The sequence below is a fragment of the Rhagoletis pomonella genome, unplaced genomic scaffold (assembly GCF_013731165.1).
Source record: "Rhagoletis pomonella isolate Grant_MI unplaced genomic scaffold, Rhpom_1.0 Rhpom_scaffold_00007, whole genome shotgun sequence".
Classification (NCBI taxonomy): Eukaryota; Metazoa; Arthropoda; class Insecta; order Diptera; family Tephritidae; genus Rhagoletis; species Rhagoletis pomonella.
This window is the reverse complement of record NW_023458561.1, coordinates 39,962,388-39,985,062: the sequence shown is the minus strand read 5'-3', so window position 1 is coordinate 39,985,062 and position 22,675 is coordinate 39,962,388. Positions and strand designations below refer to the sequence as shown.

The 22,675-nt window shown below is 34.9% G+C and overlaps 5 protein-coding genes across 16 annotated transcripts; 3 read left to right on the top strand and 2 right to left on the bottom strand.

Annotated features, from left to right (window-relative positions):
- Positions 1-244: 244 nt before the first annotated feature.
- On the top strand, positions 245-1,080 carry LOC118743706 (39S ribosomal protein L54, mitochondrial). The gene is made up of 3 exons (XM_036476467.1): positions 245-521; positions 574-716; positions 772-1,080. Exons 1-3 carry the CDS (start codon positions 425-427, stop codon positions 931-933), a joined length of 402 nt encoding a protein of 133 aa, XP_036332360.1. The 5' UTR covers positions 245-424; the 3' UTR covers positions 934-1,080.
- Positions 1,081-3,431: 2,351 nt separating this feature from the next.
- Positions 3,432-6,718, bottom strand: LOC118742803 (transcription factor Adf-1-like). Of its 3 annotated transcripts, none has more exons than XM_036475153.1 (4): positions 6,263-6,718; positions 5,184-5,304; positions 4,929-5,113; positions 3,432-3,769 (listed from the first exon to the last, which is right to left on the bottom strand). In XM_036475153.1, the coding sequence occupies exons 1-4, from the start codon at positions 6,423-6,425 to the stop codon at positions 3,453-3,455; spliced, it is 786 nt and encodes a 261-aa protein (XP_036331046.1). In that variant the 5' UTR covers positions 6,426-6,718; the 3' UTR covers positions 3,432-3,452. The 3 variants fall into 3 exon arrangements, with proteins under 3 accessions (XP_036331046.1, XP_036331048.1, XP_036331047.1); XM_036475155.1 differs by having other exon boundaries at positions 3,432-3,748; XM_036475154.1 differs by having other exon boundaries at positions 3,432-3,757; positions 6,263-6,717.
- Positions 6,719-7,030: 312 nt separating this feature from the next.
- LOC118742802 (glucose-6-phosphate exchanger SLC37A2) lies at positions 7,031-11,812 on the top strand. 3 transcript variants are annotated; one of them, XM_036475150.1, is made up of 9 exons: positions 7,031-7,209; positions 8,264-8,427; positions 8,572-8,723; positions 8,794-9,359; positions 9,820-9,855; positions 10,391-10,595; positions 10,653-10,801; positions 10,987-11,188; positions 11,265-11,812. In XM_036475150.1, the coding sequence occupies exons 2-9, from the start codon at positions 8,309-8,311 to the stop codon at positions 11,429-11,431; spliced, it is 1,596 nt and encodes a 531-aa protein (XP_036331043.1). In that variant the 5' UTR covers positions 7,031-7,209; positions 8,264-8,308; the 3' UTR covers positions 11,432-11,812. The 3 variants fall into 3 exon arrangements, with proteins under 3 accessions (XP_036331043.1, XP_036331045.1, XP_036331044.1); XM_036475151.1 differs by lacking the exon at positions 7,031-7,209 and adding an exon at positions 7,224-7,362; XM_036475152.1 differs by lacking the exon at positions 9,820-9,855 and having other exon boundaries at positions 11,265-11,811.
- A 170-nt stretch (positions 11,813-11,982) lies between these two features.
- On the bottom strand, positions 11,983-15,765 carry LOC118742806 (probable phosphomevalonate kinase). 4 transcript variants are annotated; one of them, XM_036475161.1, is made up of 2 exons: positions 15,692-15,765; positions 11,983-12,977 (listed from the first exon to the last, which is right to left on the bottom strand). In XM_036475161.1, the coding sequence occupies exon 2, from the start codon at positions 12,705-12,707 to the stop codon at positions 12,153-12,155; it is 555 nt and encodes a 184-aa protein (XP_036331054.1). In that variant the 5' UTR covers positions 12,708-12,977; positions 15,692-15,765; the 3' UTR covers positions 11,983-12,152. The 4 variants fall into 4 exon arrangements, with proteins under 4 accessions (XP_036331054.1, XP_036331052.1, XP_036331051.1 ...); XM_036475159.1 differs by lacking the exon at positions 15,692-15,765 and adding an exon at positions 14,001-14,149 and having other exon boundaries at positions 11,983-12,991; XM_036475158.1 differs by lacking the exon at positions 15,692-15,765 and adding an exon at positions 14,001-14,149.
- A 71-nt stretch (positions 15,766-15,836) lies between these two features.
- LOC118742805 (transcription factor Adf-1) lies at positions 15,837-21,980 on the top strand. Of its 5 annotated transcripts, none has more exons than XR_004993397.1 (6): positions 15,837-16,293; positions 19,714-19,834; positions 20,015-20,196; positions 20,800-21,143; positions 21,658-21,718; positions 21,788-21,980. XR_004993397.1 is itself a non-coding variant. In XM_036475156.1 (4 exons), exons 1-4 carry the CDS (start codon positions 16,131-16,133, stop codon positions 21,090-21,092), a joined length of 768 nt encoding a protein of 255 aa, XP_036331049.1. In that variant the 5' UTR covers positions 15,837-16,130; the 3' UTR covers positions 21,093-21,250. The 5 variants fall into 5 exon arrangements, 1 of the variants encoding a protein (XP_036331049.1); XR_004993395.1 differs by having other exon boundaries at positions 15,838-16,293; positions 20,791-21,143; XR_004993398.1 differs by lacking the exon at positions 15,837-16,293 and adding an exon at positions 16,336-17,455 and having other exon boundaries at positions 20,791-21,143.
- The last annotated feature ends 695 nt before the right edge of the window (positions 21,981-22,675 follow it).

The following is a 22,675-nucleotide window of genomic DNA, read 5'->3' as shown; positions in this document are numbered from 1 at the left end:
CCTCTTCACTAACACACTAATATATACACCAATATACAGAAAAACATTTGTAAAAATAACCTTAGGAAATACAATAAGTAGAAAAGAGACCTTCTAGCACTGCTGGTAAAATCCCCATGTGAGAAAGGGACGCATAGTCACATCTACATAAAATAACTGGTCAGGTTTTTCATATTACCCCGGAATTTCTGCTGAGGAAATTGCAGCATTATTGCATCAGCACTGACCGTCAGGTAATCGGTCATTTGCCAGTAAGTTGGGTGTGGAGGTATACCTTTATTTTTATTCGAACTGTTTTATTTTCTGGCAGCCCTCTCATTTCGCAGAACAGCTGATTTGTATTTGAGGTTATACAACTCGTACAAATTGGCCTTATTAGCTGTGTGAAATTCCAAGTTCTTTTTACTACATTTCTGACTTTGAAATGAATATTAATACTTTTACACAAACCCTAAATATTCTAGGAGAGAGGTGGCTAGCACCCAAATTTTTGGCACGCTCATTTGCGAAGCCCGCAACTGGTAAGATGTAAAATAAATGCATGATCCAACCCTTACTGATTAAAATATCTAGCTGCACTTGGTGGAAAAAAGAAGAAACTTGGAAAGCTCGGTCCGATTGTAGAAAAGAAAGAAATTCCAGTTGAAACAGATGCCAACAAATTGGTTAACTATGTTTGCGGCAGCAATATCTTAAAAACCGGCCAGGATATCAAGGTAGGTTGTCTCCAAAAATTACATATACATGTGATGATACTCACATTTTTTGTAGCTTAAACCTGATTCGGAATATCCTGACTGGCTTTGGTCACTCAATGTTGATCGGATTATACCTGTGGAGGAAATGGATCCAGAAACGAAACAATATTGGCGACGCCTTCGGAAACAAGGTCTCCGACGAAATAATCAACTAAGTAAATTAAAAAAGTTTTAGTCGCAAGTTAATAACTGGGTCATTTTGTTGTAAAAAGTTGAACCAGAATTAAAAGTGTTAAGTTATTTGTACTGGTATTAGGTAAACTTTAGCGAAAAAGCAATATTCGATTGCGGTGAATGTTTAATAAACCTAATGCTGAAATAGTAACCGGCAAGGCAATTCATCGATATCCTACTACTGAAAAAGTAAGGGTACATACTTTAGTAGAATATTGCCTATTTGGTATAGGCCCGGAAAATGTCTAGGCTTCCATCATTTTTGTTGTTGTAGGGGCTACAACTACCCCACCCAGATCGGCTAGTCTATCAATCGTTGTCATCTAAAGAAGGGTGCGGCCTCTATAGGGTCTGTCCATAGGGACAGACGCGTCAGTTGAGGGGTTTTGTGGGCATGCGAAGAGATGTTTCTAGTCGGGGGTGTCTCCGCTCAGGTGCGAGTTCAACCTGCTGCAGTGGCCAGAGCGAAGTTGGGCTATTGTGGTACGAGTCCCCCGAGGCAGACGAAGCTCTATGTAACTTGAGACCGACTTTCTGTGTATGCCGCTCAAGGCTTGTCGGTATGCTGTCGGATAGAGAGGTTGCTTTATGAACCTCTGGACTTCGTCCGTCAGTTCGTATAGATGCCTTCTGACGTGCCTTGCCGGGGGCTCCTCTGCAAGCAAGTGTCCGTTCGGGTGTCCACGTCTGCGGCTCTATACTAAGAATTACTTGCTGAGCATTGTGTTGTGCTCATTTATGGGGATTGCAGCATTTGTAGGAGAACGCTGCTGCGAGAATTTTTCCTTTCCTTTTCAAAAAATGAAAAACACGTGATTTTATTAAAATAACTTTTAATTCATTTTCTTTTCTTACAATTACATTTAGTGTAAACTTATTCGAATTCAATTCCAAACAGATCAACTAGGGCCAAATTTTCTGGGGTTACATCATATCTTGTTTTGCGTTTAAATGGCAAAAAATACTTAAAGCAAATGATAAAACGCACATCGTAAACAATGCAAAAGGCTCTAAATGAAACAGTATAATCTTGTAGAAACGAAAAGGATTATTAAAATAAGAAATGCAAATAAGGATGCCAAAAAATTTAGTTTTTTCGTGAGTGTGTATTAGGATGGTCCAAAAACAGTAAAGTCGGAATTTCGAGTATGCCCCTATTTTTTATTTTGAATTTTTATATGAAAAAAACAACTTTTTGTAGAAATGGTATAGAATTCTTGAAAATCAATATATTTCGATCGGAAAACTATGGATATTTTCAATATTAATACCCAATGGTTTATTTAACGATTTTTTAATTGAAAACAACCCCCCCCCCCATTGAATTTTTCGGGGATTAGTGGCTTTTTGGCAGACCTATAAATTATAGTTGCGATGAAAAAATGGCTAAATAAACAATTGGTATTATTATTGGGAATCTGCTGCAGAGAAACAGAGTTCTCCGATAGAAAAATATTGATTTTTAAGAATTCTATACTATTTCTACGAAAAGTGTTTTTTCCCCATACAAAATACATGGAAAACTTTGGGCGCTCGAGCAACCTCTAAATATTTTTTGATTTTAAAATAAAAACATAAGGGTACATTTTTTTCGGTATAGAACAATCCTACGGGGTGAGAGCATAAAATTGCCGACTTTACTTTTCCACCCTAGTGTGTATACATATACATATATGTACACTTGTGGTCAGCTGATTAAGGTAAGTGACATTTTGACTAGCTTTTGTTACTTCTCTTTTGTCTATTTAATGTTTATAATTTTTATAGAAAAGTCTGGCACATTACATAACCACCATCACATAAATCCACATTACGAACTTTGTACAAAAATTATAAAAATTCAACAAACTTTAACAATTTAAACTGTTTAAAAAAAATTTTAGGTATGCAGAAAGTGCAAATTTTAAGATATATATTTTTTTTTGCTGACGGTGTTGAACATTTTCTTCTATGTAAAGTATGCTCGAATATGTCTGGTACCGTCTGAAAAAAAAAATTGTTAAAAATCAACGCGAATTACTAGTGTTTTCAAATTTGTACTTTCTCCTACTAAAATTTAATGAGATATAAAACTGCTTAACCAAAATTTTTTTAAAATAATTTAAAATTTTTGGGTGCAATTAAAAAAAAAAATATGACAGAGCTTCTTGTATTGATAACGACGGCATATACATATTGGTTCATACATATATAATGGTTGTTCTTTTTACAACTAAAAAGTAAAAGAATGTAAACATTAATAACGTTAGCATTACGACAATTTTCAAATAGTAAACGCTTTTTAACATAAGTAAATTCTTCAAAGAAACGTTCCCAACCTTCTGTTGGCGTTCCTTAAATTTATCTTGATTTTGCTTATTTGGTTTTGTTGCTACTTTTTGGAAGTACATTTTCAAATATTCCTCGTCGTCAGGAAAATCCGTTGGAATGTTAGCTACACTATTCAAATATTTAAATAGTAGCTGTAAAACACTGCACCATAAATTAAAGAGAATCATCTAACACAATGTGCTTCCTAATCTAATATTTATTATGTTGTGCCAACAATTGCATATCTGTAAGGTACTTGATGATGTGTACCTTGGCTTCGGCCTTCTGTCGCACGCCCAGTGTATTAAGCATATCGGTGACAACCATACCGAATGACTGATCCTCAGCGCTTACTGCTTGTGTCATTGAATTTTGGAAAATCTTAATTGTGTTTAGCATATTGTCATGATTATCTTCTTCGGTGCGTTCCCGTTTCAATACTGGTTCATAAAAATATGGTTTCTGATCCTTGGCGGCGGAAGCTGCTATTTGAGTGTCGCCTGTAACTGTAATTTCTAAACGTGAACCTGAGTATATAGTATGACGCATAACAAAAAGTTCATTAATAAATAAATATGAAACATCAAGAAACTGTATGTATGTACATATCGCACCCTAAATCCAAACCGGCACAACTCAAAATTTTTCAAAATATATTTTTTTCCATAAAATACTTTACATACCATATATCTAACGTCCACCAAAATTTTTCTTAATCAAATTACCGTAGATCCACGGTAAAAAATCACCCTAAATCCACGGTAAAAAATCACCGTAAATCCACGGTAAAAATTACCGCAGATCCACGGTTGGTAAAAATTACCGCAGATCCACGGTTATTTCTGAGAAAGTGAATTTACCGCGAATCCGCGGAAAAAAATTACCGTGGATTCAGTGATTTTCGAAGCGTGCGAATAACTGTATTTTTTTAACAGTAGATCTACGACAAAAATTAATGTGGACCCGAGGTTATCGATTTTTCCAACGTAATTTCGCATGGTCAGTGTATTCACCATGCGTAGTATTTGGTTTGCTTACAATAGATGTATGTACATACCTAAGTTACTGCCATTCATTCAAAAATCAGTTTGTTAATTAGTTGATGTACAATGTTCCATTACGCCGAACTGCAAAATAGTGATAATATATACTTTTCCAAAACGCATTCGAAAAGTTATCGAAACCCATCGCTAGAGAAACCAGCGCATCAGAAACAAAGTTGATGCTTCGTTTGTTTTTGGTTACCATTGGTGTTTTAAAAATGGAATATTCAGAAAAATTGTTCATTGTTATATTGAATATTTAAAACATGCAATGTATGTGGTTGCAATGTTTCGCAACTTTGCATAAAAAACAGTTTGAATGCCGCAGTATAACAATATCCAAACATTGTATTGATACGTTTTGGAAGTCAGCCTATCTTTTACCGTACATCTACATTAAAAAGGTGGTTCCTCGCGCACTTCGGAAATCAAACATCAAACATCTTCAGAAATTGTGGATCCTCAGTTAATTTTTACTGTGATCTAAGGTAATTTTTTAACGTGGATACACGGCCCGTTAGTTTAGACACTGCCTTTTGATTTAGGGTGCGACATGTATGCGTGTATGTATGTAGATAGAAACTGTTACTTTGCTTGATGTCTCAAAGTTTAGACAGATTACTTGAAAGCAGTGGATACCTACCATGCGTATGAGCGAGGGCCTGTGTTGACGTTGTGGCGGCGCCATTAAATGGTTGTGTGAATACATCCACGACTGCTTGTTGCTGGGGCTGTTGTTGTTGCTGCTGGTTTGGATCGACTTGTGCAACCTGATTGGTGTTTTGTTGTACGTTATTACATTTTCCCAGAAGCGACTCACGATATTGCCTGAAAAGACGATTTATGCATTAAAGAACTCTCATTACAAAGTAAAGTAAAAAAATAAAAAATATTTTACCTTATTGAATCCACTAAAAACTGCATTTGCTTGAAATAGCGCCATCGCGATTCCTGACACAATTTCATTTCACGTGCAAATTTGTCACGCAAACTCTTCCAGCGTTTTGTGCATTTTTGTTCTGAAATATATAAATTAAAACGATATAGTACATGTCGCGATATCAATTTACAAGTTTGACGCACATACTTTGGCAGTTAACTTTGTCTACATTACTTATCAAATGACAAAATATTGTTCAATGAAAATTTGGTATGTAAACAAACGTAAACATGATTGTTGCCATGAAAACGAAACGAGTGTAAATAAAAACTGGTTTGAAACAAAAACAACTATATGAGCAGGGCCAAAATGGAAACAAAACCGACTTAGAATCAGAATTGGAAATAGAGTAAACAAAAAAAAATATACAAGTTGTCAACAAAAAAACTCGTTACTTCAGACTGAAAGCCGATCAGAGTTTGCAGCTGCATTTAGCAGCCTGCCACTGCACTTGGCGTAGACGTACGACTTTGCAGTGCTGCTTTGTAGTTACCCCACTAAACGGCTGCACTGCACTGACGCGCTTCAAACAAAAATTCACAGCTATAGCCGTCTCACTTACACAAATTCGTTTGTGCCTCGCATAGCCAAAGCGCGCTTCTACTTGCAGCGCAAGAAGCCAGCAGGCATACGACTCAGCAACAAAGTACAGCAACGCAGGCAGTCACCTATGGCGACATCGGCACCGACGAAAAATTAATGAAAACGACATCGGCGACGTGCCGTTTGCGTTTGCCTTCGCCTGCTTTTACGACGGCTAACAAAAACAGCAGCAATTTACGACAAGTACAATTATGTATACACGCATATATGTACATACATGCGAACATACGAAGGCACCTATTTTTACTTTAACCCGTCGCCATTGTGAATCCATTAATATTTTATTTGGTCGCAGTTTTTCATAATTCGCCTACGCGGGTAAACTTTGACACTTCACCCACTGTTTTTTTTCGATTTAGAATTTAGTTTTTATATAGGTACATAAATATATATTCTTTAAAACTACCATGTATATATGTATCCATAACACTTACCAGGGACTCCTAGTAGCTCTGCAATCTGCTTCCAGGTTTGAGCCTTCCTTACGAAGTGCTTGTAATTATAATGTGAACGGTCATAAATAACCGGGTTTTGTTTTACTGCCTCAATGAGATTGAGATCGAATTGTGTCTCCAGATTTGCATCCAATTTTTCCATTTTAAGTTTTCAGTCAAATGATTTGCCGCTAAATTTCACCAGGACGTTCACTTTGCTGCTTCTGCCCACGGCAACGTTTACAAAACTCTGCAAACAATTTATGTACCTGGATTTAGCACAAAAATTGAAGTCAGCAGCTGCTACCTACAGTGACTTTTTTTATTTTTTTAATAGGGGCAGAGATATTTCTTTTGTAGATGTTTGTATTAGCACTAGAAATTACAAACTGCGAAGCGACGCAAGCGAAATCAAAAACTACTGATGACGATGGCGATAGCCGAAAAGTCAGCGAAAACCTCGACTTCGGCAGTTCAATGCGCAGCGCTGTAGCAGAGATGCCACAGAATCGGTGTGGGCAGCGTTCGGAATAGTGATGCCAATTTTTGCTTTTTTTTATAAGATTGTGAAAATTCAAGATGTTAGTATGGATTACTGTAACGAGTAAATTGTTAAACGTGTTTGATTGTAATTGACTTGAAATTGTTTTCAACTCTGCCCAATAGGCGACTGTAAAAAACATAGCATAATTTCTGCCTTCAGCCAAAACGTGCGGTTGGCAACGCGATTATTTAATTTGAAATGGATTTTTCAGGTCTGGCACTTTTGCTTTTGTTGTCACCAAATTTATCATCTACTGTTTTGCTAAAGTGAATATTTTTGTTCTTTGTTATATATTAGATATTTAACCAAAATCGAAAATGAAGTGATAAACCTTCGTATATCCTTAAGACACCAGCAGTTTCGGCATCGATTGTAAAAGGGTTTCTTAAGAATTGAACTAAAGGTAGCAAAAAAGATTCTGTGTCCATTTATATTTTCAGTTCTATTGTAACTGGAAAAATATCAAATGTTCACAAACATTCGTTTTTTAGTTAGCTTTCTGCCAACGAGGCATAAATTTATAATTCGTCTGCGTAATGAGTGAATCATTGCAAAAGTATGTAAATAAAACTATTTTTCTCTATGCAGTCAGTCATAGAAAAGATAAAAGCCACGCAAGGTTTATACTTATGTTGCATATTCGCTAAACCCATAAAAGACGTGTAGATTTTCATAAATTGTAATCTGCACTTTGTTGCCGCAGCCATAAGTAATAATTTGTCAGGAGCAAAATACTCCATACTGCAGGCTAATCAGTTACATTCACTATTGCAGCAAACAAGCTATTTGGCTTCTATAATGTTATTTCAAGATACATATATACATACATATGTATGTATGTAAATTGTTGGAGTTTTGCGAACGATAAGATATCGCCTACGCATTGTTCTATGCGCACAGTAATTTTCAATTAATTAATTTGTTTTTTTTTTGCCTGCATCCTTATTTATAAAAAAAAGAGACCCTCATTTTATTGTCCATAATAGCTCCATTCTTTCGTTCTCTATTAGTTCTCATCGTGGCCGGATGACAGCTTCCGTTTTAGTTCTGTGCACATATAGCGATAACCAAGCATATACACATATCGCACACAATCTTCCAAACCGGCGCAACTCAAAATTTGGCATTTTTGAAATTAAGTATACTCTAAAAATATGCTCACAGCTTTTATTTACTTTTCAGCATAAGCTGGAGCAAATTTTTGTCATAATTTGTTGAAAAACCTAAGGTAAATTCTCCCTTGCCCATATGATTAGCTTACGCTAAGAAAACGTAGTTTTTGATATTTTCTGACGAGTGTCATTTGTAGTTCTCTCTTCTGTGAAGACCGTGTGCGATATATTTTTTTATATCATGTGTTTTTCTAGAGTTTGTTGACATCCATACATACATACATACATACATTTGTATTAATGAATTATTTCTTTTATGATTATTTTTTAATACATATTTTATAGTCAAGGAGGCTGGTTGTAGTTAAGTATTGAATAAGCTGGTTTTTTATGCACCAACATCGTCGTCGCAAATCTGTTAATATGTACGACATACCATTGGGAGTATTAGTTGCACAAAAGCTAAGTAGTGTGTGTTGTCCCCGGGTGCAATTGCGCAAAGATATCATGTAAGTTCATAATTAATTATATAATTACTAGTCAATTTTTTTTATGTACATAGATACATGTGCACATCGTTCAAATGTACTCAAGAATATATTCAAATATGCTAATGTATTTAATGCTCTAAGCCGTTTTATTTTTCCGTTCAGCTTTAAGGGATCCACCATCATTCTCACTTACTTGGCATATGCTGCTTATCACATGTCCAGAAAACCAATATCTGTTGTGAAATCAGTATTACATGAGAACTGCACAAACCCAAACAACACAACTGACAATGACTGTGGCTATCCACCTTTTGGTAAGCGAAAAATATTTTACAATGAAACTACATAAAATTGCGCTTATATATTTTTATTTTTTTTTTATAGACGTGCCCGATGCATCTACACTCTTTGGTACACTTGATTCAGCATTTCTTGTAACCTATGCCATTTCTATGTTTGTTTCTGGCATTGTTGCTGAACGAGTTTCCCTGCGTTATTACTTGAGTTTGGGCATGTTGTTTTCCGGACTCTTCACACTGCTATTTGGTGCGGCTAAATCATGGAACATACATAGCATGTGGTACTTTGTTATAGTTCAGATATTAGGTGGCATTGTCCAAACTACAGGCTGGCCGGGCGTAGTCACATTGATGGCCCGTTGGTTTGGCAGATCGAAACGTGGTCTTATATTCGGCATTTGGAATAGTCATACTTCAGTAGGCAATATACTTGGCACATTGATAGCCGCCCACTTTGTGGAGAGTAATTGGATGCTGTCATTTGCTGTGCCTGGCACAATAATGGCGGGTTTGGGATTTGTAATGTTTTTGTTTATTGTCGACGATCCTGAAATCGTCGGCTTGCCGTCAACTCGACCTCATTTGCCGGTGAATCATAGCAGTGCACATGAAGATGAAGAGCGCGGTCCAGTTTTGGCAAGTTATGAGGCGGTGAGTTATGATTTTTCTTTTTTGATTACGCCTAGTATTTTAGTAAAATTGAGAGTGTTAAAATTTATAATTAAATATTTAATTACGTTATCGATGAATGAATGCCTATACTCGCTAGAGCTCAATGCTTAGGTAATTTATTGAACTTCAGTTCTTTTTTATAATTAAAAACATTAAATACTACTTTTTTTTAAAAGAACGCATACATATTCTCCTGTTATTGCATATCTGAAATGTTTAAATACTATCTTGTTCTAATTACAGAAATCAACGTTCATTTAAAGATAACTATTTTTCGAACCTCCTGGTGTAGTCTTTTTACCTTCATTAATAATTATTTTATTTTAATAAAATAAATCTTAGTCTTTTTACTCTATTTCTAATAATTAATGTCCAAGTCAATGTGTAAATAGAATTGCTTTTTTCTACTTTTTAAAATAACCGATTTCTTCCATCGCAGAACATTGGTATTCATGGCTATACAGACGATTATACAGTAAGTGCATGTCGCTTTATATTTCCAATTTAAGAGTGTTTGTTTTCAACGGTTACAAATACAAACAATTTGCTATGACCCATTGATTTTTCATTACACTAACACCTGAATTTGTACATACTACATACATATACAGTATCGGTCATATCAATAGCACCTCCATTTCAAAGTGATATTGTTTGCCACCTATGTTTAATTATTTATTTTTAAGAATTTTCAGTTAAAATACAGCTCATTCCCTAACAAAGCCTATAAAAATGCAACACAATTTCACGCATATTTCAAACTTTTTCTCATATTTGAAATTTGGGTGAAAATTTGTTGCGTGCTTTGTAGTTTTCTACAGAGTTTTAAACTTGTGATTATATGGGATTTGTTAGAAATGAACTGTATTTAAATCGAAAAATCCTAAAAATAAATAAATAAACATGAGTGGCAAGCAGCATCACTTTGAAATGGATGCGCCATTGATATGACCGGTACCATGTTCGTTGGCATTAATCTTTTAAATTTTTTATTACTTAAAATTGTGTAGGAAATAAATCACCGTGCATCTGAGCGTACACCAATTTTGGCTCGTAGTAGATCACAACCCAATGCGCACTCTGAACGAAACGCTGTTGGCATACTTCAGGCTCTATCCATTCCTGGCGTTGTAGAATTCTCATTGTGCTTATTCTTTGCTAAACTCGTTAGTTATACATTCCTCTATTGGCTGCCACTATATATACAATCTTCCAGTGAGTAATTGAGCAGGTTTTTGTACCTGAAATAATTTCTTCATGTCTTTTACGCAGCTACATTAAGCCCCAGCGTTGCTGCAGATCTCTCTACACTGTTTGATATCGGTGGTATTTTTGGAGCGATTGCAGCAGGAACTGTATCCGATCACACAGGAATGCCCGCCACAACTTGCTTTGTCTTGTTAGTGTGCGCAGCGCCACTGGTAATTTCATTTATTATTTAATTAATCTAGAGTTCTCTTAATGGCAATTGTACTTTTGCTATACATCTTCAGAAACTTTAGAATACGCATCTTTTTTAAATATTCCTTTTGAATTGAAGACTTCGGATTTTAGAAAATAAATTTAGTCCTTAAATAATATATCTTTCTCCATTTTAAATTTGTAGCTATTTATGTATGTCCATTTCGGCGGCATATCGTTATTCGTAAATATTATTCTACTTTTACTTGCTGGATTTATGGTCAATGGACCATATGCGCTTATTACAACATTCGTTAGTGCCGAGTTAGGACAGCACCAATCGCTATCACACAATGCTAAAGCTTTAGCGACAGTAACGGCGATTATAGACGGCACTGGATCAATTGGTAAATAGTATAGATATTCACAATCAGCCTATTAATTGCTATACAATTGCCAACATGTTCGTATTTTGCATTCTAGGTGCGGCTGTTGGCCCATTTATTGCCGGATTAGTATCACAAAGCGGCTGGGAGAATGTATTCAATATGCTTATATGCGCAGATATATTAGCCATGATTATAGTGTCGCGTCAAGTAGTCAAGGAAGTGCTTAGGTTACGTCGTGTTCGTCGAATTCGTATAGAGTAAAAATTTGCCTGCGTAGAAGCTAGTAAATTCTTTATGTTTATTAATACAAATAACGAAACTGCTAACATATCGGTAATATTTTATTACATTGAAACGCCCTTACAATATACATCTAATAAGTCTCATAGTGCAAGTAAAGAAATATATATATAATTGAAATCACATCAAATTATCATGTCTATTGCATTTCCAAGATTATTGAATCATTTCTGTAAAATCACTATTTATGAATAATTTTTGTTTATGTTTAAAATGCAAGTTCAGCGAAAACCTGTAAATATCTTAGTTATAAAGTTACCAATAGTGTTTTTTTAAATAAATAAAATATTGATTCTTTTTTATCATCCTCTACCTAAATATAATACGTTTGTATTTTAAACAAAATAAACTAGCGATTGCATAGAGTGGGGCCAAGGTCATTGTTTATAAGCTTATAAATATTTTACATGTAAACTCTTAAAGTTGCTCCTTCCAGACATATGTATGTTTCAAATTTCCGATGTTATGTTGCATCACCTGATTTATTTATATTTTAGTTACAACAAAGTAAATCTGTTTATAATATTCACGCTGCTTTATCAGGTTTTTATTATTGGTAAACGACTATCTACATATGTACATCCATTTTTAATTTAGTTGTATAATCAGTACAGTTAAGTGAATGTTTCAGAGCTAATTTGATTTATTTACTTTTTTTTTTGAACTTAACGAATCCTTAAATTTATAGATGACATTTCGTTGTTATAGCTTTGATGCATTCTTCGCCATCTGATTTACAATTGTTCTCCAGCACTAAGTCCCATTGCTGATAATCGTCCAAATCACATTCGGATACAACGTCATCGACGCCGCTAGTAAAAATCCAGCCTCGATCGATGCGTACTGTGTTTTTGGTATTAATACGCACTGTATATACAAGTGGGCCATAAGTTTCACGAAAATATTTAATATCTGTCTTGCGTCGTATATCACTAACAATTATAATTTCGGCTTTTGCATCCAGCATAGCAGCTCGACAGAAATACCCATAGTCCTCGGCTCTTACAGAATCGCTCCATTCTATCATATCTTTACGAAAGTTTTCTTTATAAGGGCCATCACTCAGTAACTCGTTCAAATTTAGATTGAGTCGTTTTGCCCATTCGCCTTTTATGGGCGTTGAAATGCGAACGATTTGACTACGATCACTGAGTATATTATGAAGTGCGCTGGAAATGTAATCTTTTCCTGATTTTCTTTTGCCGCTAATGAGTAAAATCTTTTTCATCCCGCTCATTTTCAATTCTAAACGTTTGGGATGCTATAACGTCACAATGGATAGTCTTGCCGTAATTACTAAAGCACATTTAAGAATTCTATCTACAAATCTGCATACGTAAGTTGTACATAAGTACATACATATAAACAAGACTCATCCAGTTATGGAATTACTTTATATTTATGTAAATTATGTATCGTTTTTACATAAAATTTGCATTTCAAAGACGCGGATCTGCATTGATGCCATATATTTTTTAAGTGTGTAGCAGTTCTCTATTAGTGAAATCTGAAATATAGAAACTTTAATATGTAGGTACTTACTCAATATAAAAACTTGTTTGCGTTTAAGGTTTAGTTAAAATACTTAAAACAAAAATGCCTAAACTAAAAACTGTAATCTACCAAGTACTGATATTTTCATTTCCAGATTTTCCAGATTTTCCAGTGAGACAACACGCGTAACAAATACTAAAGCCAAATCCAAAATGATTCGGATTTTAATTCAAAAACTTGACCCGTTTAAAACGGGTACAATACAAAACGTGACAGGCCAGCATCAGCGTCATTAGGTTCGTTCGCGTAGCTGTTAATTGTTCATGTTTAACCAAAACTTACAGGTTTTTGCGTTCGCGTACGCAAAAAACTTGCAAAGTAGGGGAAATTGAGAGAGCAAAATGACATTTCATTTTGAGGGGAAGCTGTTAGTTTCTGTTGGAAAAATTTTTGCCAACAGCAATTTGCCAACAGGGAAACAGCTGATCAAAAACAGCTGGTTGGCATTTACGCAAATCACAAAATTTAATTTGATGGTTTGGAAGATAAAAATTACAAAATGCGACTAATTAAACTTGTAAGAAATAAGTAGTTATTTGTTTAATCAATAAACTGTGTCAGTATAACACTTTGCGATGACTTTTCGTACGTTTTAAATTTTACACTTTTGTATGTAAACAAAAATTATATCAGCTGTTCGTCTAACTTGCAAGTTTCTGCAAATTTTCTGTTCGCGTACTATTTTGGATATTTCTCTCTTGTGAGCGAACAGATGGCATTTCGCCGGAATTTGGCAGTTGGTTGGTTTCTGTTGGAGATTTTAAACGAACGCACCTATTATTAGTGGAGGCGGAGTTGACAAATTGATGTTTGAAAAGATGTTTCTTGCTGCATATAACTCCACACAGGACTAAGATCTTTTAACAATATTCACTTTCTTTAAACGGTGTCAAACTTTCACTTTTTAGTGAAACTTGTTTCCAACTTTTACCAAAACTGCAGTATATCTAATTGCAAAAAAATCCTTTATGATTACCTTTAGTTTTAACAGTTCCTTTTTGATTCATATTAATGACATTTTTCATTTACAAATCTCTAAAACTGAAGATTACTAAACTCGCTAGCACAATTAAGATCCATCTTATCAAAACAAACTCGTCATTTCATAAATGGAAATCAGATGGTAAACACTAGAGGTGGAAAAATATCGACGATACTATCGATATATCGATGGTTTGTGTTTTACAAAAATACTATCGACATTTTAAGGCTCGATACTATTTCTTAATTGTAAATTTGTACATTGTATTTAAAAAAATATTGTATAATTAAGTTTTTATAGTATTTGAGTATTTGGGTTTTTCCATATATGAAATTAATTTTACAATTCTAATTTATATTTAAATAGAAATAATTGACTTACCTTACTGTAACCACCTCCAACCGGACTCAAACCTGCGATCCCTGAACTAAAAGCAGTAGTCTTCACGCGACGCCACAGCCGACATTTGCCAGGAAAGCAATTAACTTTGTCTTAACAGCACTTGCAAAATTCAAAGTTATTTAAGGAAATTTTTTCGTAATATTAAGGAGAAACCAGTAACCCTAAAATAAGAATACCATTTTCTTGTTTTAAGGAAATGCTTTTTCCTAAATGTAGTTCGTTCTGTGTCAATTTTTCTATAGTTTGAACCCAGTTCTAAATTCTTCATCTGGGATACATATAGATTTCTAAAAATAATTTAGAGCAATATCGGCTTAATTATTAATGATTGTCAAACAAAACTGAAGACTAAAACTTTGGGCTAGAGTTTTTAGCAGAAAAATTGTTTGGCAAACAAATTAAACTGTACAGGATAGAGTACATTTAATTTAATATAGACATATTTTAGTAGTTTTTTTTATAAATTTAATATGATCGATGGTATCGATATATCGATAGTTATCGTCAATACTATCGGCATATATCGATAGTCAATACCATTCGCGTTGCCAACTTTACAAGAAACTAGTTGTGGAACAGTAAACGTAATAGCATTTACCGTTATCTATAGATAACGTTAATTTAACACGTTAAGTGAAATTCATTTCGAGTTTGACAAGTGTTCTTTTCTAATTAACCCTTAATTAAAAAAAAAATGTCTTGGAATGCTCGTCGCGTGCTCGCGCTCTGTCAGCTTCCTAACTCCACGCGGGGTACGTAAATAAGTCACGGCCAGAACATCGGCGTGTACACATTTGTCGCTACTCTTTTAATCCCCGACCCATGTGACCACTTATGTAACATTTTTTCGCGGTGGAAAGTATTTTTGTATCTAAGTCAAAGTTGTGCTTTTCTTTCTTAAAGTTAACTATAATAAAGAGCTTTAATATTTATGACAATATACATTATTTAGTCACGGTTAGAACATCGTCGTCGCTACTCGCTTGAGTGCTGACCCCATGCATCTACCACGTAACACTTTTTGGCGGAGGTAAGTTTTTAATTATTTTTTAAGTTTGAAGTCGAAATAATGTTTTTCTTTTTTTCAATTCACGATAATAGAGTATTTTAATATTTTTGTTAATAGACACTTCGTTTTTTTTTTATTTTGAAAATTTTTTTTTTCAACACTTATTGGGGTCACTGGGGACCCGTGATTTTCTTTATGCGCCTAATTAAGGGTTAATAGCAGTATCAACAACAAATTCTTCACACTTTTTATCTAAAGCAGCAAACGTAGTTACAAAAAACAGGTGAAAATTCGCTGTCCATAGCAACAGCGATTGTGTGGCATCTCTGCCACGGCGCTGCGACGAATTGCTAGGTCGAAGTTTTCGCTGGCTTTTCGGCCATCGTCATCGCCATCGTCTATCTCTGTCCGCAGTCGTCGTTGGAGTCGTTTGCTTTGCATTTGCGTCGCTTCGCAGCTTGTCGTGTCGGGTAGCTACACAAATAGCAAATATCTACACCTGGAATTGAAAAAAAAGTTGTTCTGCCTCAATTAGAAAAAATTTCACTGCAAGCAGCGACTTTTGACTGCGATAGAAATTAGAGATTTTTGTGCGAAATCCCAGAGTAAAAGCCGTTGGCGGAGTTCTGTGGACGTCTCTGTGGGCAGAAGCAGCATAATAAACGTGCAATTGCAAATCTTCAAATTACAAGCAAAAACAAAAAAAAAACGGAATGGACAAATTGGATACCAATTTGGAACAGCAGTTCGATTTGAATCTTATTGAAGCTGTGAAACTGAACCCGGTCATATACGACCGTTCCCACTATAACTACAAGCATTTTGTAAGGAAGGCGCAGACCTGGAAGCAGATTGCAGAATCACTTGGAGTTCCTGGTATGTATGCGGGATTTCATGTAGTAAGTACATACATATGTACATATGTAACCAGAAACTTCAGTCGAAGCCAAATGGAGCACACAGTCGTCGCCATCATAAAAGTAAAACTATGGAAACTAAAAAACCAACCAACGTTAAAGTATAAATGAAAATCGAGTATTAATTCGAATGTACGATTGTGTGAATGTGCATATCCACAAAAGTGAGCAGGGGCGACGATGCCTGGCCCCTCGGTGCCAAATAGCTAGTATTGAAGTACGTATACATATACGGTGCAGAGCAGGGGAGGCGTACTGCGACGAACAAGACAGCGACAGCTATCTCAACAGCACAGTAAGCAGCGAAAAATGTTCATGAGACCAGCGTGGCGATGAGTTAAAATTAAAATACGACCATCATGCCACCACCACACACTGCGCTTTTTGGGTGGCCAGACTGCTGGCTGTATGCCTGGGCAATGGCTTGCAGAAGTTGTTTTTGTAGGTTATTGATAGCAGAGGCGCGCGCGGAGGCAGCTACGTTTGTTACGTCGCCGATGTCGTCGTGTATCTATCACTGTTCCCTTCCCCCCAACCCACAGCTGCAATCTGAACGTTGACGGCATTCACATTTCATAAGTGCTGATGTCGTCGTTGCTGACTGCTTGCGTTAGCTGTACTTTGTTGTTCGGTCGCTTGCTTGCTTGCTTCTTGTGCTGCAAATGGAAAGCGCGCTTTCGTTCGGTAGCGGTATGAATACCTAGGTGGGAAAGAGATAGCTATATAACTGCCGGTGCGTTGCGAGTGTGAGCACAGTGTGGCAGATGTGTAGCAAATGCTAGAACTGCGTCGTTTGCCAACGACAATTCAGCATTACGAAGCAGGGAGGGATCGCAAACTACAAAGCAGCACTGTAAAGACGGACAGTGGCAGCGACAATTGTGTGTACGCGGTGTTCGTTGGCGACGTTCTGCAGTTTACCTTGTCTCATTTTCACTACCGTCTACATAGTCTCATTCGATTCTAATTCGATTTGATTTCTGTTTTAGAGTGCTTCGCGACGTTTTTCGTTTCAGTCATGTGGTTGTTTCATTTTCATTTACGTTTGTTTACATAGCACTAATTCATTGAATAAAACATTTTGTTGGTCTTCGCCATTTGGAATCAGATGTGTAAACAAAGTATGTCATGCCGTCAACAGGTGAAATGGGAATTTTAAATTTTTATACCCGAGCGCACTTGTGCACAAGGGTTGTTGTTGTTGTTGTAGCAGCATACAAATTCCCCAAAGACTTTTTGGGGAGTGTTGCTGGAGTGACAGTCCTTGGCCAGATATAAATCTGGGTCGTTCCGGTTACGTAGACCCGACTGTCGTGGGAACGTGTGCACAAGGGTATTATACCTTTGTTCACAAGGCAGTTGTTTGTAACAGGCAAAGCGAATCGAGGTAGATACATACGTCGCCTGGGTAAAAGATTGTCGTGAGCGCAGTTTTGACGATTTTTAGTTCTCATATCTATAGCACGCCATTTCAAAGTGATATTGTGTGCCACTTATAATTATTTATTTATTTTTAAGAATTTTCAATTAAAATACAGTTCTTTCTCTAACAAAACCCATATAGTCCCAAGTTTATAAATTTTTAGAAAACTACAAAAAAGTACAACAAATTTTCACCTAAATTTCAAACTTTTTTCTTGGAAGTGTTTGAATTTTTCTGAATACACAGTTTTATAGCCCAATCAATTTCAGTCTGATAATGTGCAAGTTTCAAGTGACTGGAAGTTACCGTTGATTTTTTAGAATTTTTTTCGCCAAAGGTGTTGCGGTTTTCTTCCATGTACAAATAAGTTGAGTTTATTCATTATATGGAAGCCAATGCGACAAAAAAAATTCTAAAAAATTAACGGTAATTCGTAGCCACTTGCAATTTGCACATTATCAGACTAAAATTGCAGGGGCTAAAAAACTGTGTACTCAAAAAAATTCTATCACTTCCGGGAAAAAAGTTTCAAATTTAGGTAAACAATTTTTACACTTTTTTGTAGTTTTCTACAAATTGTTGAACTTGGGTATATATGGGGTTTGTCTGAGAATGAACTTAATTTTAATTGAAAATTCTTAAAAATAAATAAATAAACATAAGGGGCACACAATATCCCTTGGAAATGGCGTGCTATAGATATGACCGATACTGTATATATTTTGAAATAAGGCCTTTCAATTGGTGTTATCAGTTTTTAGATATCTCCTTTAGCTTCCAAGATATTGACTAAAAGTTTTTCGATAATTTAGTAAAAATTTAGCTAGTGATGCAGTCATATTAAAATAATCAATATCTTAAAAATGGCGTTCTCCATTTTTGGATTTCTCCTTTAGTTTCCGAGATATTGATTAAAAAGTGTCGTTAATTTAGTAAAAATTTTGACCACATTTTGTCATATGTGGCTGCCAAATTGTGGACAAATGACTTACGACAAAATTTCACGAAAGAAAACCCTTCATAAACTCAAAACTAATTAACTATAAATATTCAAAATTAAATAATTTAAGAATTTTGTGAACTAGTAACATTTTCAGAGACTTTGAGGTAAATCTATCTTCGCGTTTTAGAGAAATTGCATTCCAAATTTCAAACGCGATTTCCCACAACCTACCGAAATTAACATACATACCTATGACAATCTTTCACCCAGGCGACGATATAGACAAATGTATACATAAATGATCAGAGTGAAATCAGAAATCGATTAAGGGGTGACTGCGGCCGTCTGTGCACACTAGGAGTGTGCCTTTTTAAGGTCCCGAAAATCCCGGGATTCTTGGCAAATAATCCCGGGATTTCTTATTTGCACTGATGGCAATAATAGAAACTCCTTTTCTTGACCAGTATTGGCTATATTTCTTTTCTGCGATATTTTTAGACCAAAAATACCCCACTTATTATCACATATAAGTATCTCGCTAACCGTTCTACCAATTTGTTCCAAACTCGGTATGGTTATTGTGCTTGCCACATAAGAGCAAAACGTTGAAAATTATTGAAATCGGAGTAAAATTACGGTCACTTTTCATATAACGGTAAATTTCAGAAATGCTTGATACTTCGATATTTCGAAATTGATACTAACAAAAATACCTTGAAAAGGACTAACATTATTTGAAATTTTGAAGATGTTAAAAATAGGGGTAAAACTACCCCTTCCTACCATGTAGTGGTAGTTTTCGGAAAGGTAAAAAACATATTTAATACTTGCGCCGGGTATTTAATGTTCGGCTCCGCCCGAACTTAGGGTTTCTTGTTTGTTTTTGTTAGTTTTTATTTGTTATTAATATAGTTAAGCGGATAATTAAATATAACTATATAAGTTAGTGTAATTAAAAACCTATGCGTTTCCAATTTGGTAGTTGTACTACCTAACTGATTATATTTTTTCAGAACAAAAATGCACTAAACGTTGGAAGAGTTTGCGCGATAAATTTGCGCGGGAAATGAAATTGTGCCAGGAATCGCGTTGGCGTTACTTTAAGCAAATGCAGTTCTTAGTCGATTCGATAAGGTAAAAAAATTATAAATGCATACATGTGTAAGTATGTACATACATATCGCACATTTACTTCAATAGTTACTCGAGTCTTGCTTTTTTAAGTTATGACACTATTGAAGTAAATGAGCGATATGTATGTACATATAGTTCAAGATTCGCATCCAAATAGAGTTAAACAGTTTTTCTTTTTAGACAATATCGCGAATCGCTTTTGGGTAAATGTAATACTGTACAGCAGAATACCAATCAAGTAACACAAGTTGATCCAAATCAACAACAACAGCAGCCTCAGCAACAGGCTGTCGTAGATATATTTGCACAGCCCTTCAACGGCAGTGCTACCACATCGGCTCAAGCGCTTGCTCATCCGCATGGTAAGCCCAACTTTCTTTTTGACATTACATATATAAGCTATGTTTAGCTAAAACTAAACTAAAACTGCACAATCCAACTGCAAGCAAATGTTACGGTTATGGTGGTCCCTTTCCAAAAAGTATAAAAATTCTTCACAAAGTTATCGGCAAAACCCAAGTTAAAAGTTTTTTCTAGAGATTCGAATTAAAAAGTTTTCATTTTAGGTGAAACCATGCAGATATTTTTTAATTTTTGTAAAAAGTTTGATCCGAAGCCTGAGATCTACCACATTTTTTTTTCTAAATCTGCCACATTTTTTCTAAATCTACCACATTTTTTCCAGATTCTACCACACAGAATTTTTATTGAGTCCGATCACTGCTGTGTACGTACATATACGAAATGTGACGCTTGCGTTATTTCATAGACAAAACGAAATAAATACAATTCAAAATTCAAATCTCAGCTCCGATTATGTACACCCAAATCACCTTAGACTTTACTTCAGTCTAGCTCACTTCATTGCTTCGTTTGCTTGCAGCTTGCAAATGCATACTTATTTTGCATTTTTATTATTGTTTTGTATCACACTATATACTCAAGTTCACATTTAGAAATTGCAGTTACAGGCGACACTCAATTAACCGCCGCCGGTAAAGATCAAAAACCATATTTCTATGAGCCACCACTGAAGCGCGAGCGTACCGAGGAAGAAAATCACGACAATATGCTAAACACAATCAAGATTTTCCAAAATTCGATGTCGCAGGCAGTTAGTGCTGAGGATCAATCGTTTGGCATGGTGGTCACTGACATGCTTAACACCTTGGGTGTGCGACAGAAGGCTGAAGCAAAGGTGCACATCATCAAATACCTTACGGATATGCAATTGCTGGCACAGCATAACAAATATTAGATGGAGTAACGCGTGGCGATATGCATATTTAATGTGTTTGTAGAAGTTTTGGTAATAGTCATCATACTACATATTTACGCATAGAATAAAGGGATTGTGTTAATTTTCAGTTAAATGCCGTGTCGAAAAAAAAAAATCATTACGTTACAAAATAAATTGTAATTAAATACTTTTCAACAAAATATTAACTTAAATTTAAACACTTTTACATTGCTATTACAATTTTCAAGTGATGAACTATTTATATGCAATGTACATATCGTTACCTTGATACAGAAGAGCCCTATTTAAATATTGTGTCTACAGAGTATTACAATACTTTATAAAAACTAAAGTACTTAAGTTCGGAATTTATTTTTTTAGTAGATATCTGGTTGTTTTTAAATCTCATTGGGCCTTTTGTAAGTTATCTATCAACCTTTGTACAAAGCTGAATTTTGAAAGAAAATGAGTTAGGTGCTTTTTATATTAAGGTAATGGTATACAAATTTAATTTTTTTTCTGTTCGAAAAAACTAAATTTAGTTTATATGTCATGTGCTTGTTTTGAACAATTTTATTTGCAGAAATAGCTACACATGCGTTCATGCTTAATTTAAAATACCATATTTCGATATACGTGCATAGGTAAAGTACATAGTCCCCATATATTTACCAGAATGAATGTCTATATAATTAATTTTGTTTTGATTTCAGTTGTAACAGGGAAGAATATAAATAAGTGGAATAATTGCCGATGGCACTTCTTCAATCTTAATTGGATTTATTGTATTTACCTATTAGAAATTATTCGCGTATAAGAGCTTAATGTAATACATACTTATGTATATACATACATACTATAATATGAAACATGTATACATGTGAATTTATAAATGAAAAAACAAAATAAAATATAAGTTATTTTACAAATTCTCATTTGGTTGTTGGTGACTACGATAGGATAGGAAGGAGTGTAATGCATTGTGGAACGAGTTTCCCTCATATTGTCAAATTTGGTTTGGAGAGAAACGGAAAATCATTTACAATTTTGCGACTTTTTACCTATAACCAGAGTAAGTGCGATATTTGTGTTATTACATTGTGTGTTACATTAGGTATGTCGGAAAACATTTCGAATCCCTTGTAAGCCAAACTTACACACACACGTGACGCTTAAGTTTCCAAGCTTTACTCCACTGCGATTTTTTGTAAATCCCTTAACTTCAATAATAATATTATTGGGAATTTTTTTCACGCAGTATCTTCCATATAAAAAGTTTTATTCGAAAATACTTTATATGGAAAAAATGCAAAACACCTTCAACAAAAAAAAATTTCAAAAATCAACGCGATTTTTGACCTACTCCGAACTTGCATTCTTTTAATAGAATTTAATGGGCTGCAAAACTGCGTACTCAAAAAAATTCTAAAAAACTGATTAAAAAGTTTAAAAGTTTGATGAAAATTTGCTGAATTTTCGCGAGTTTTGCACAAAGTTTAGGAATTATATTTTTATGTTTTTTGTTGTATTGTAGAAAAAATGCATGTTTTGATTTGTGTGCTAGTTTCGATAAATTTCACGGTACCGATTTGTTCATAATT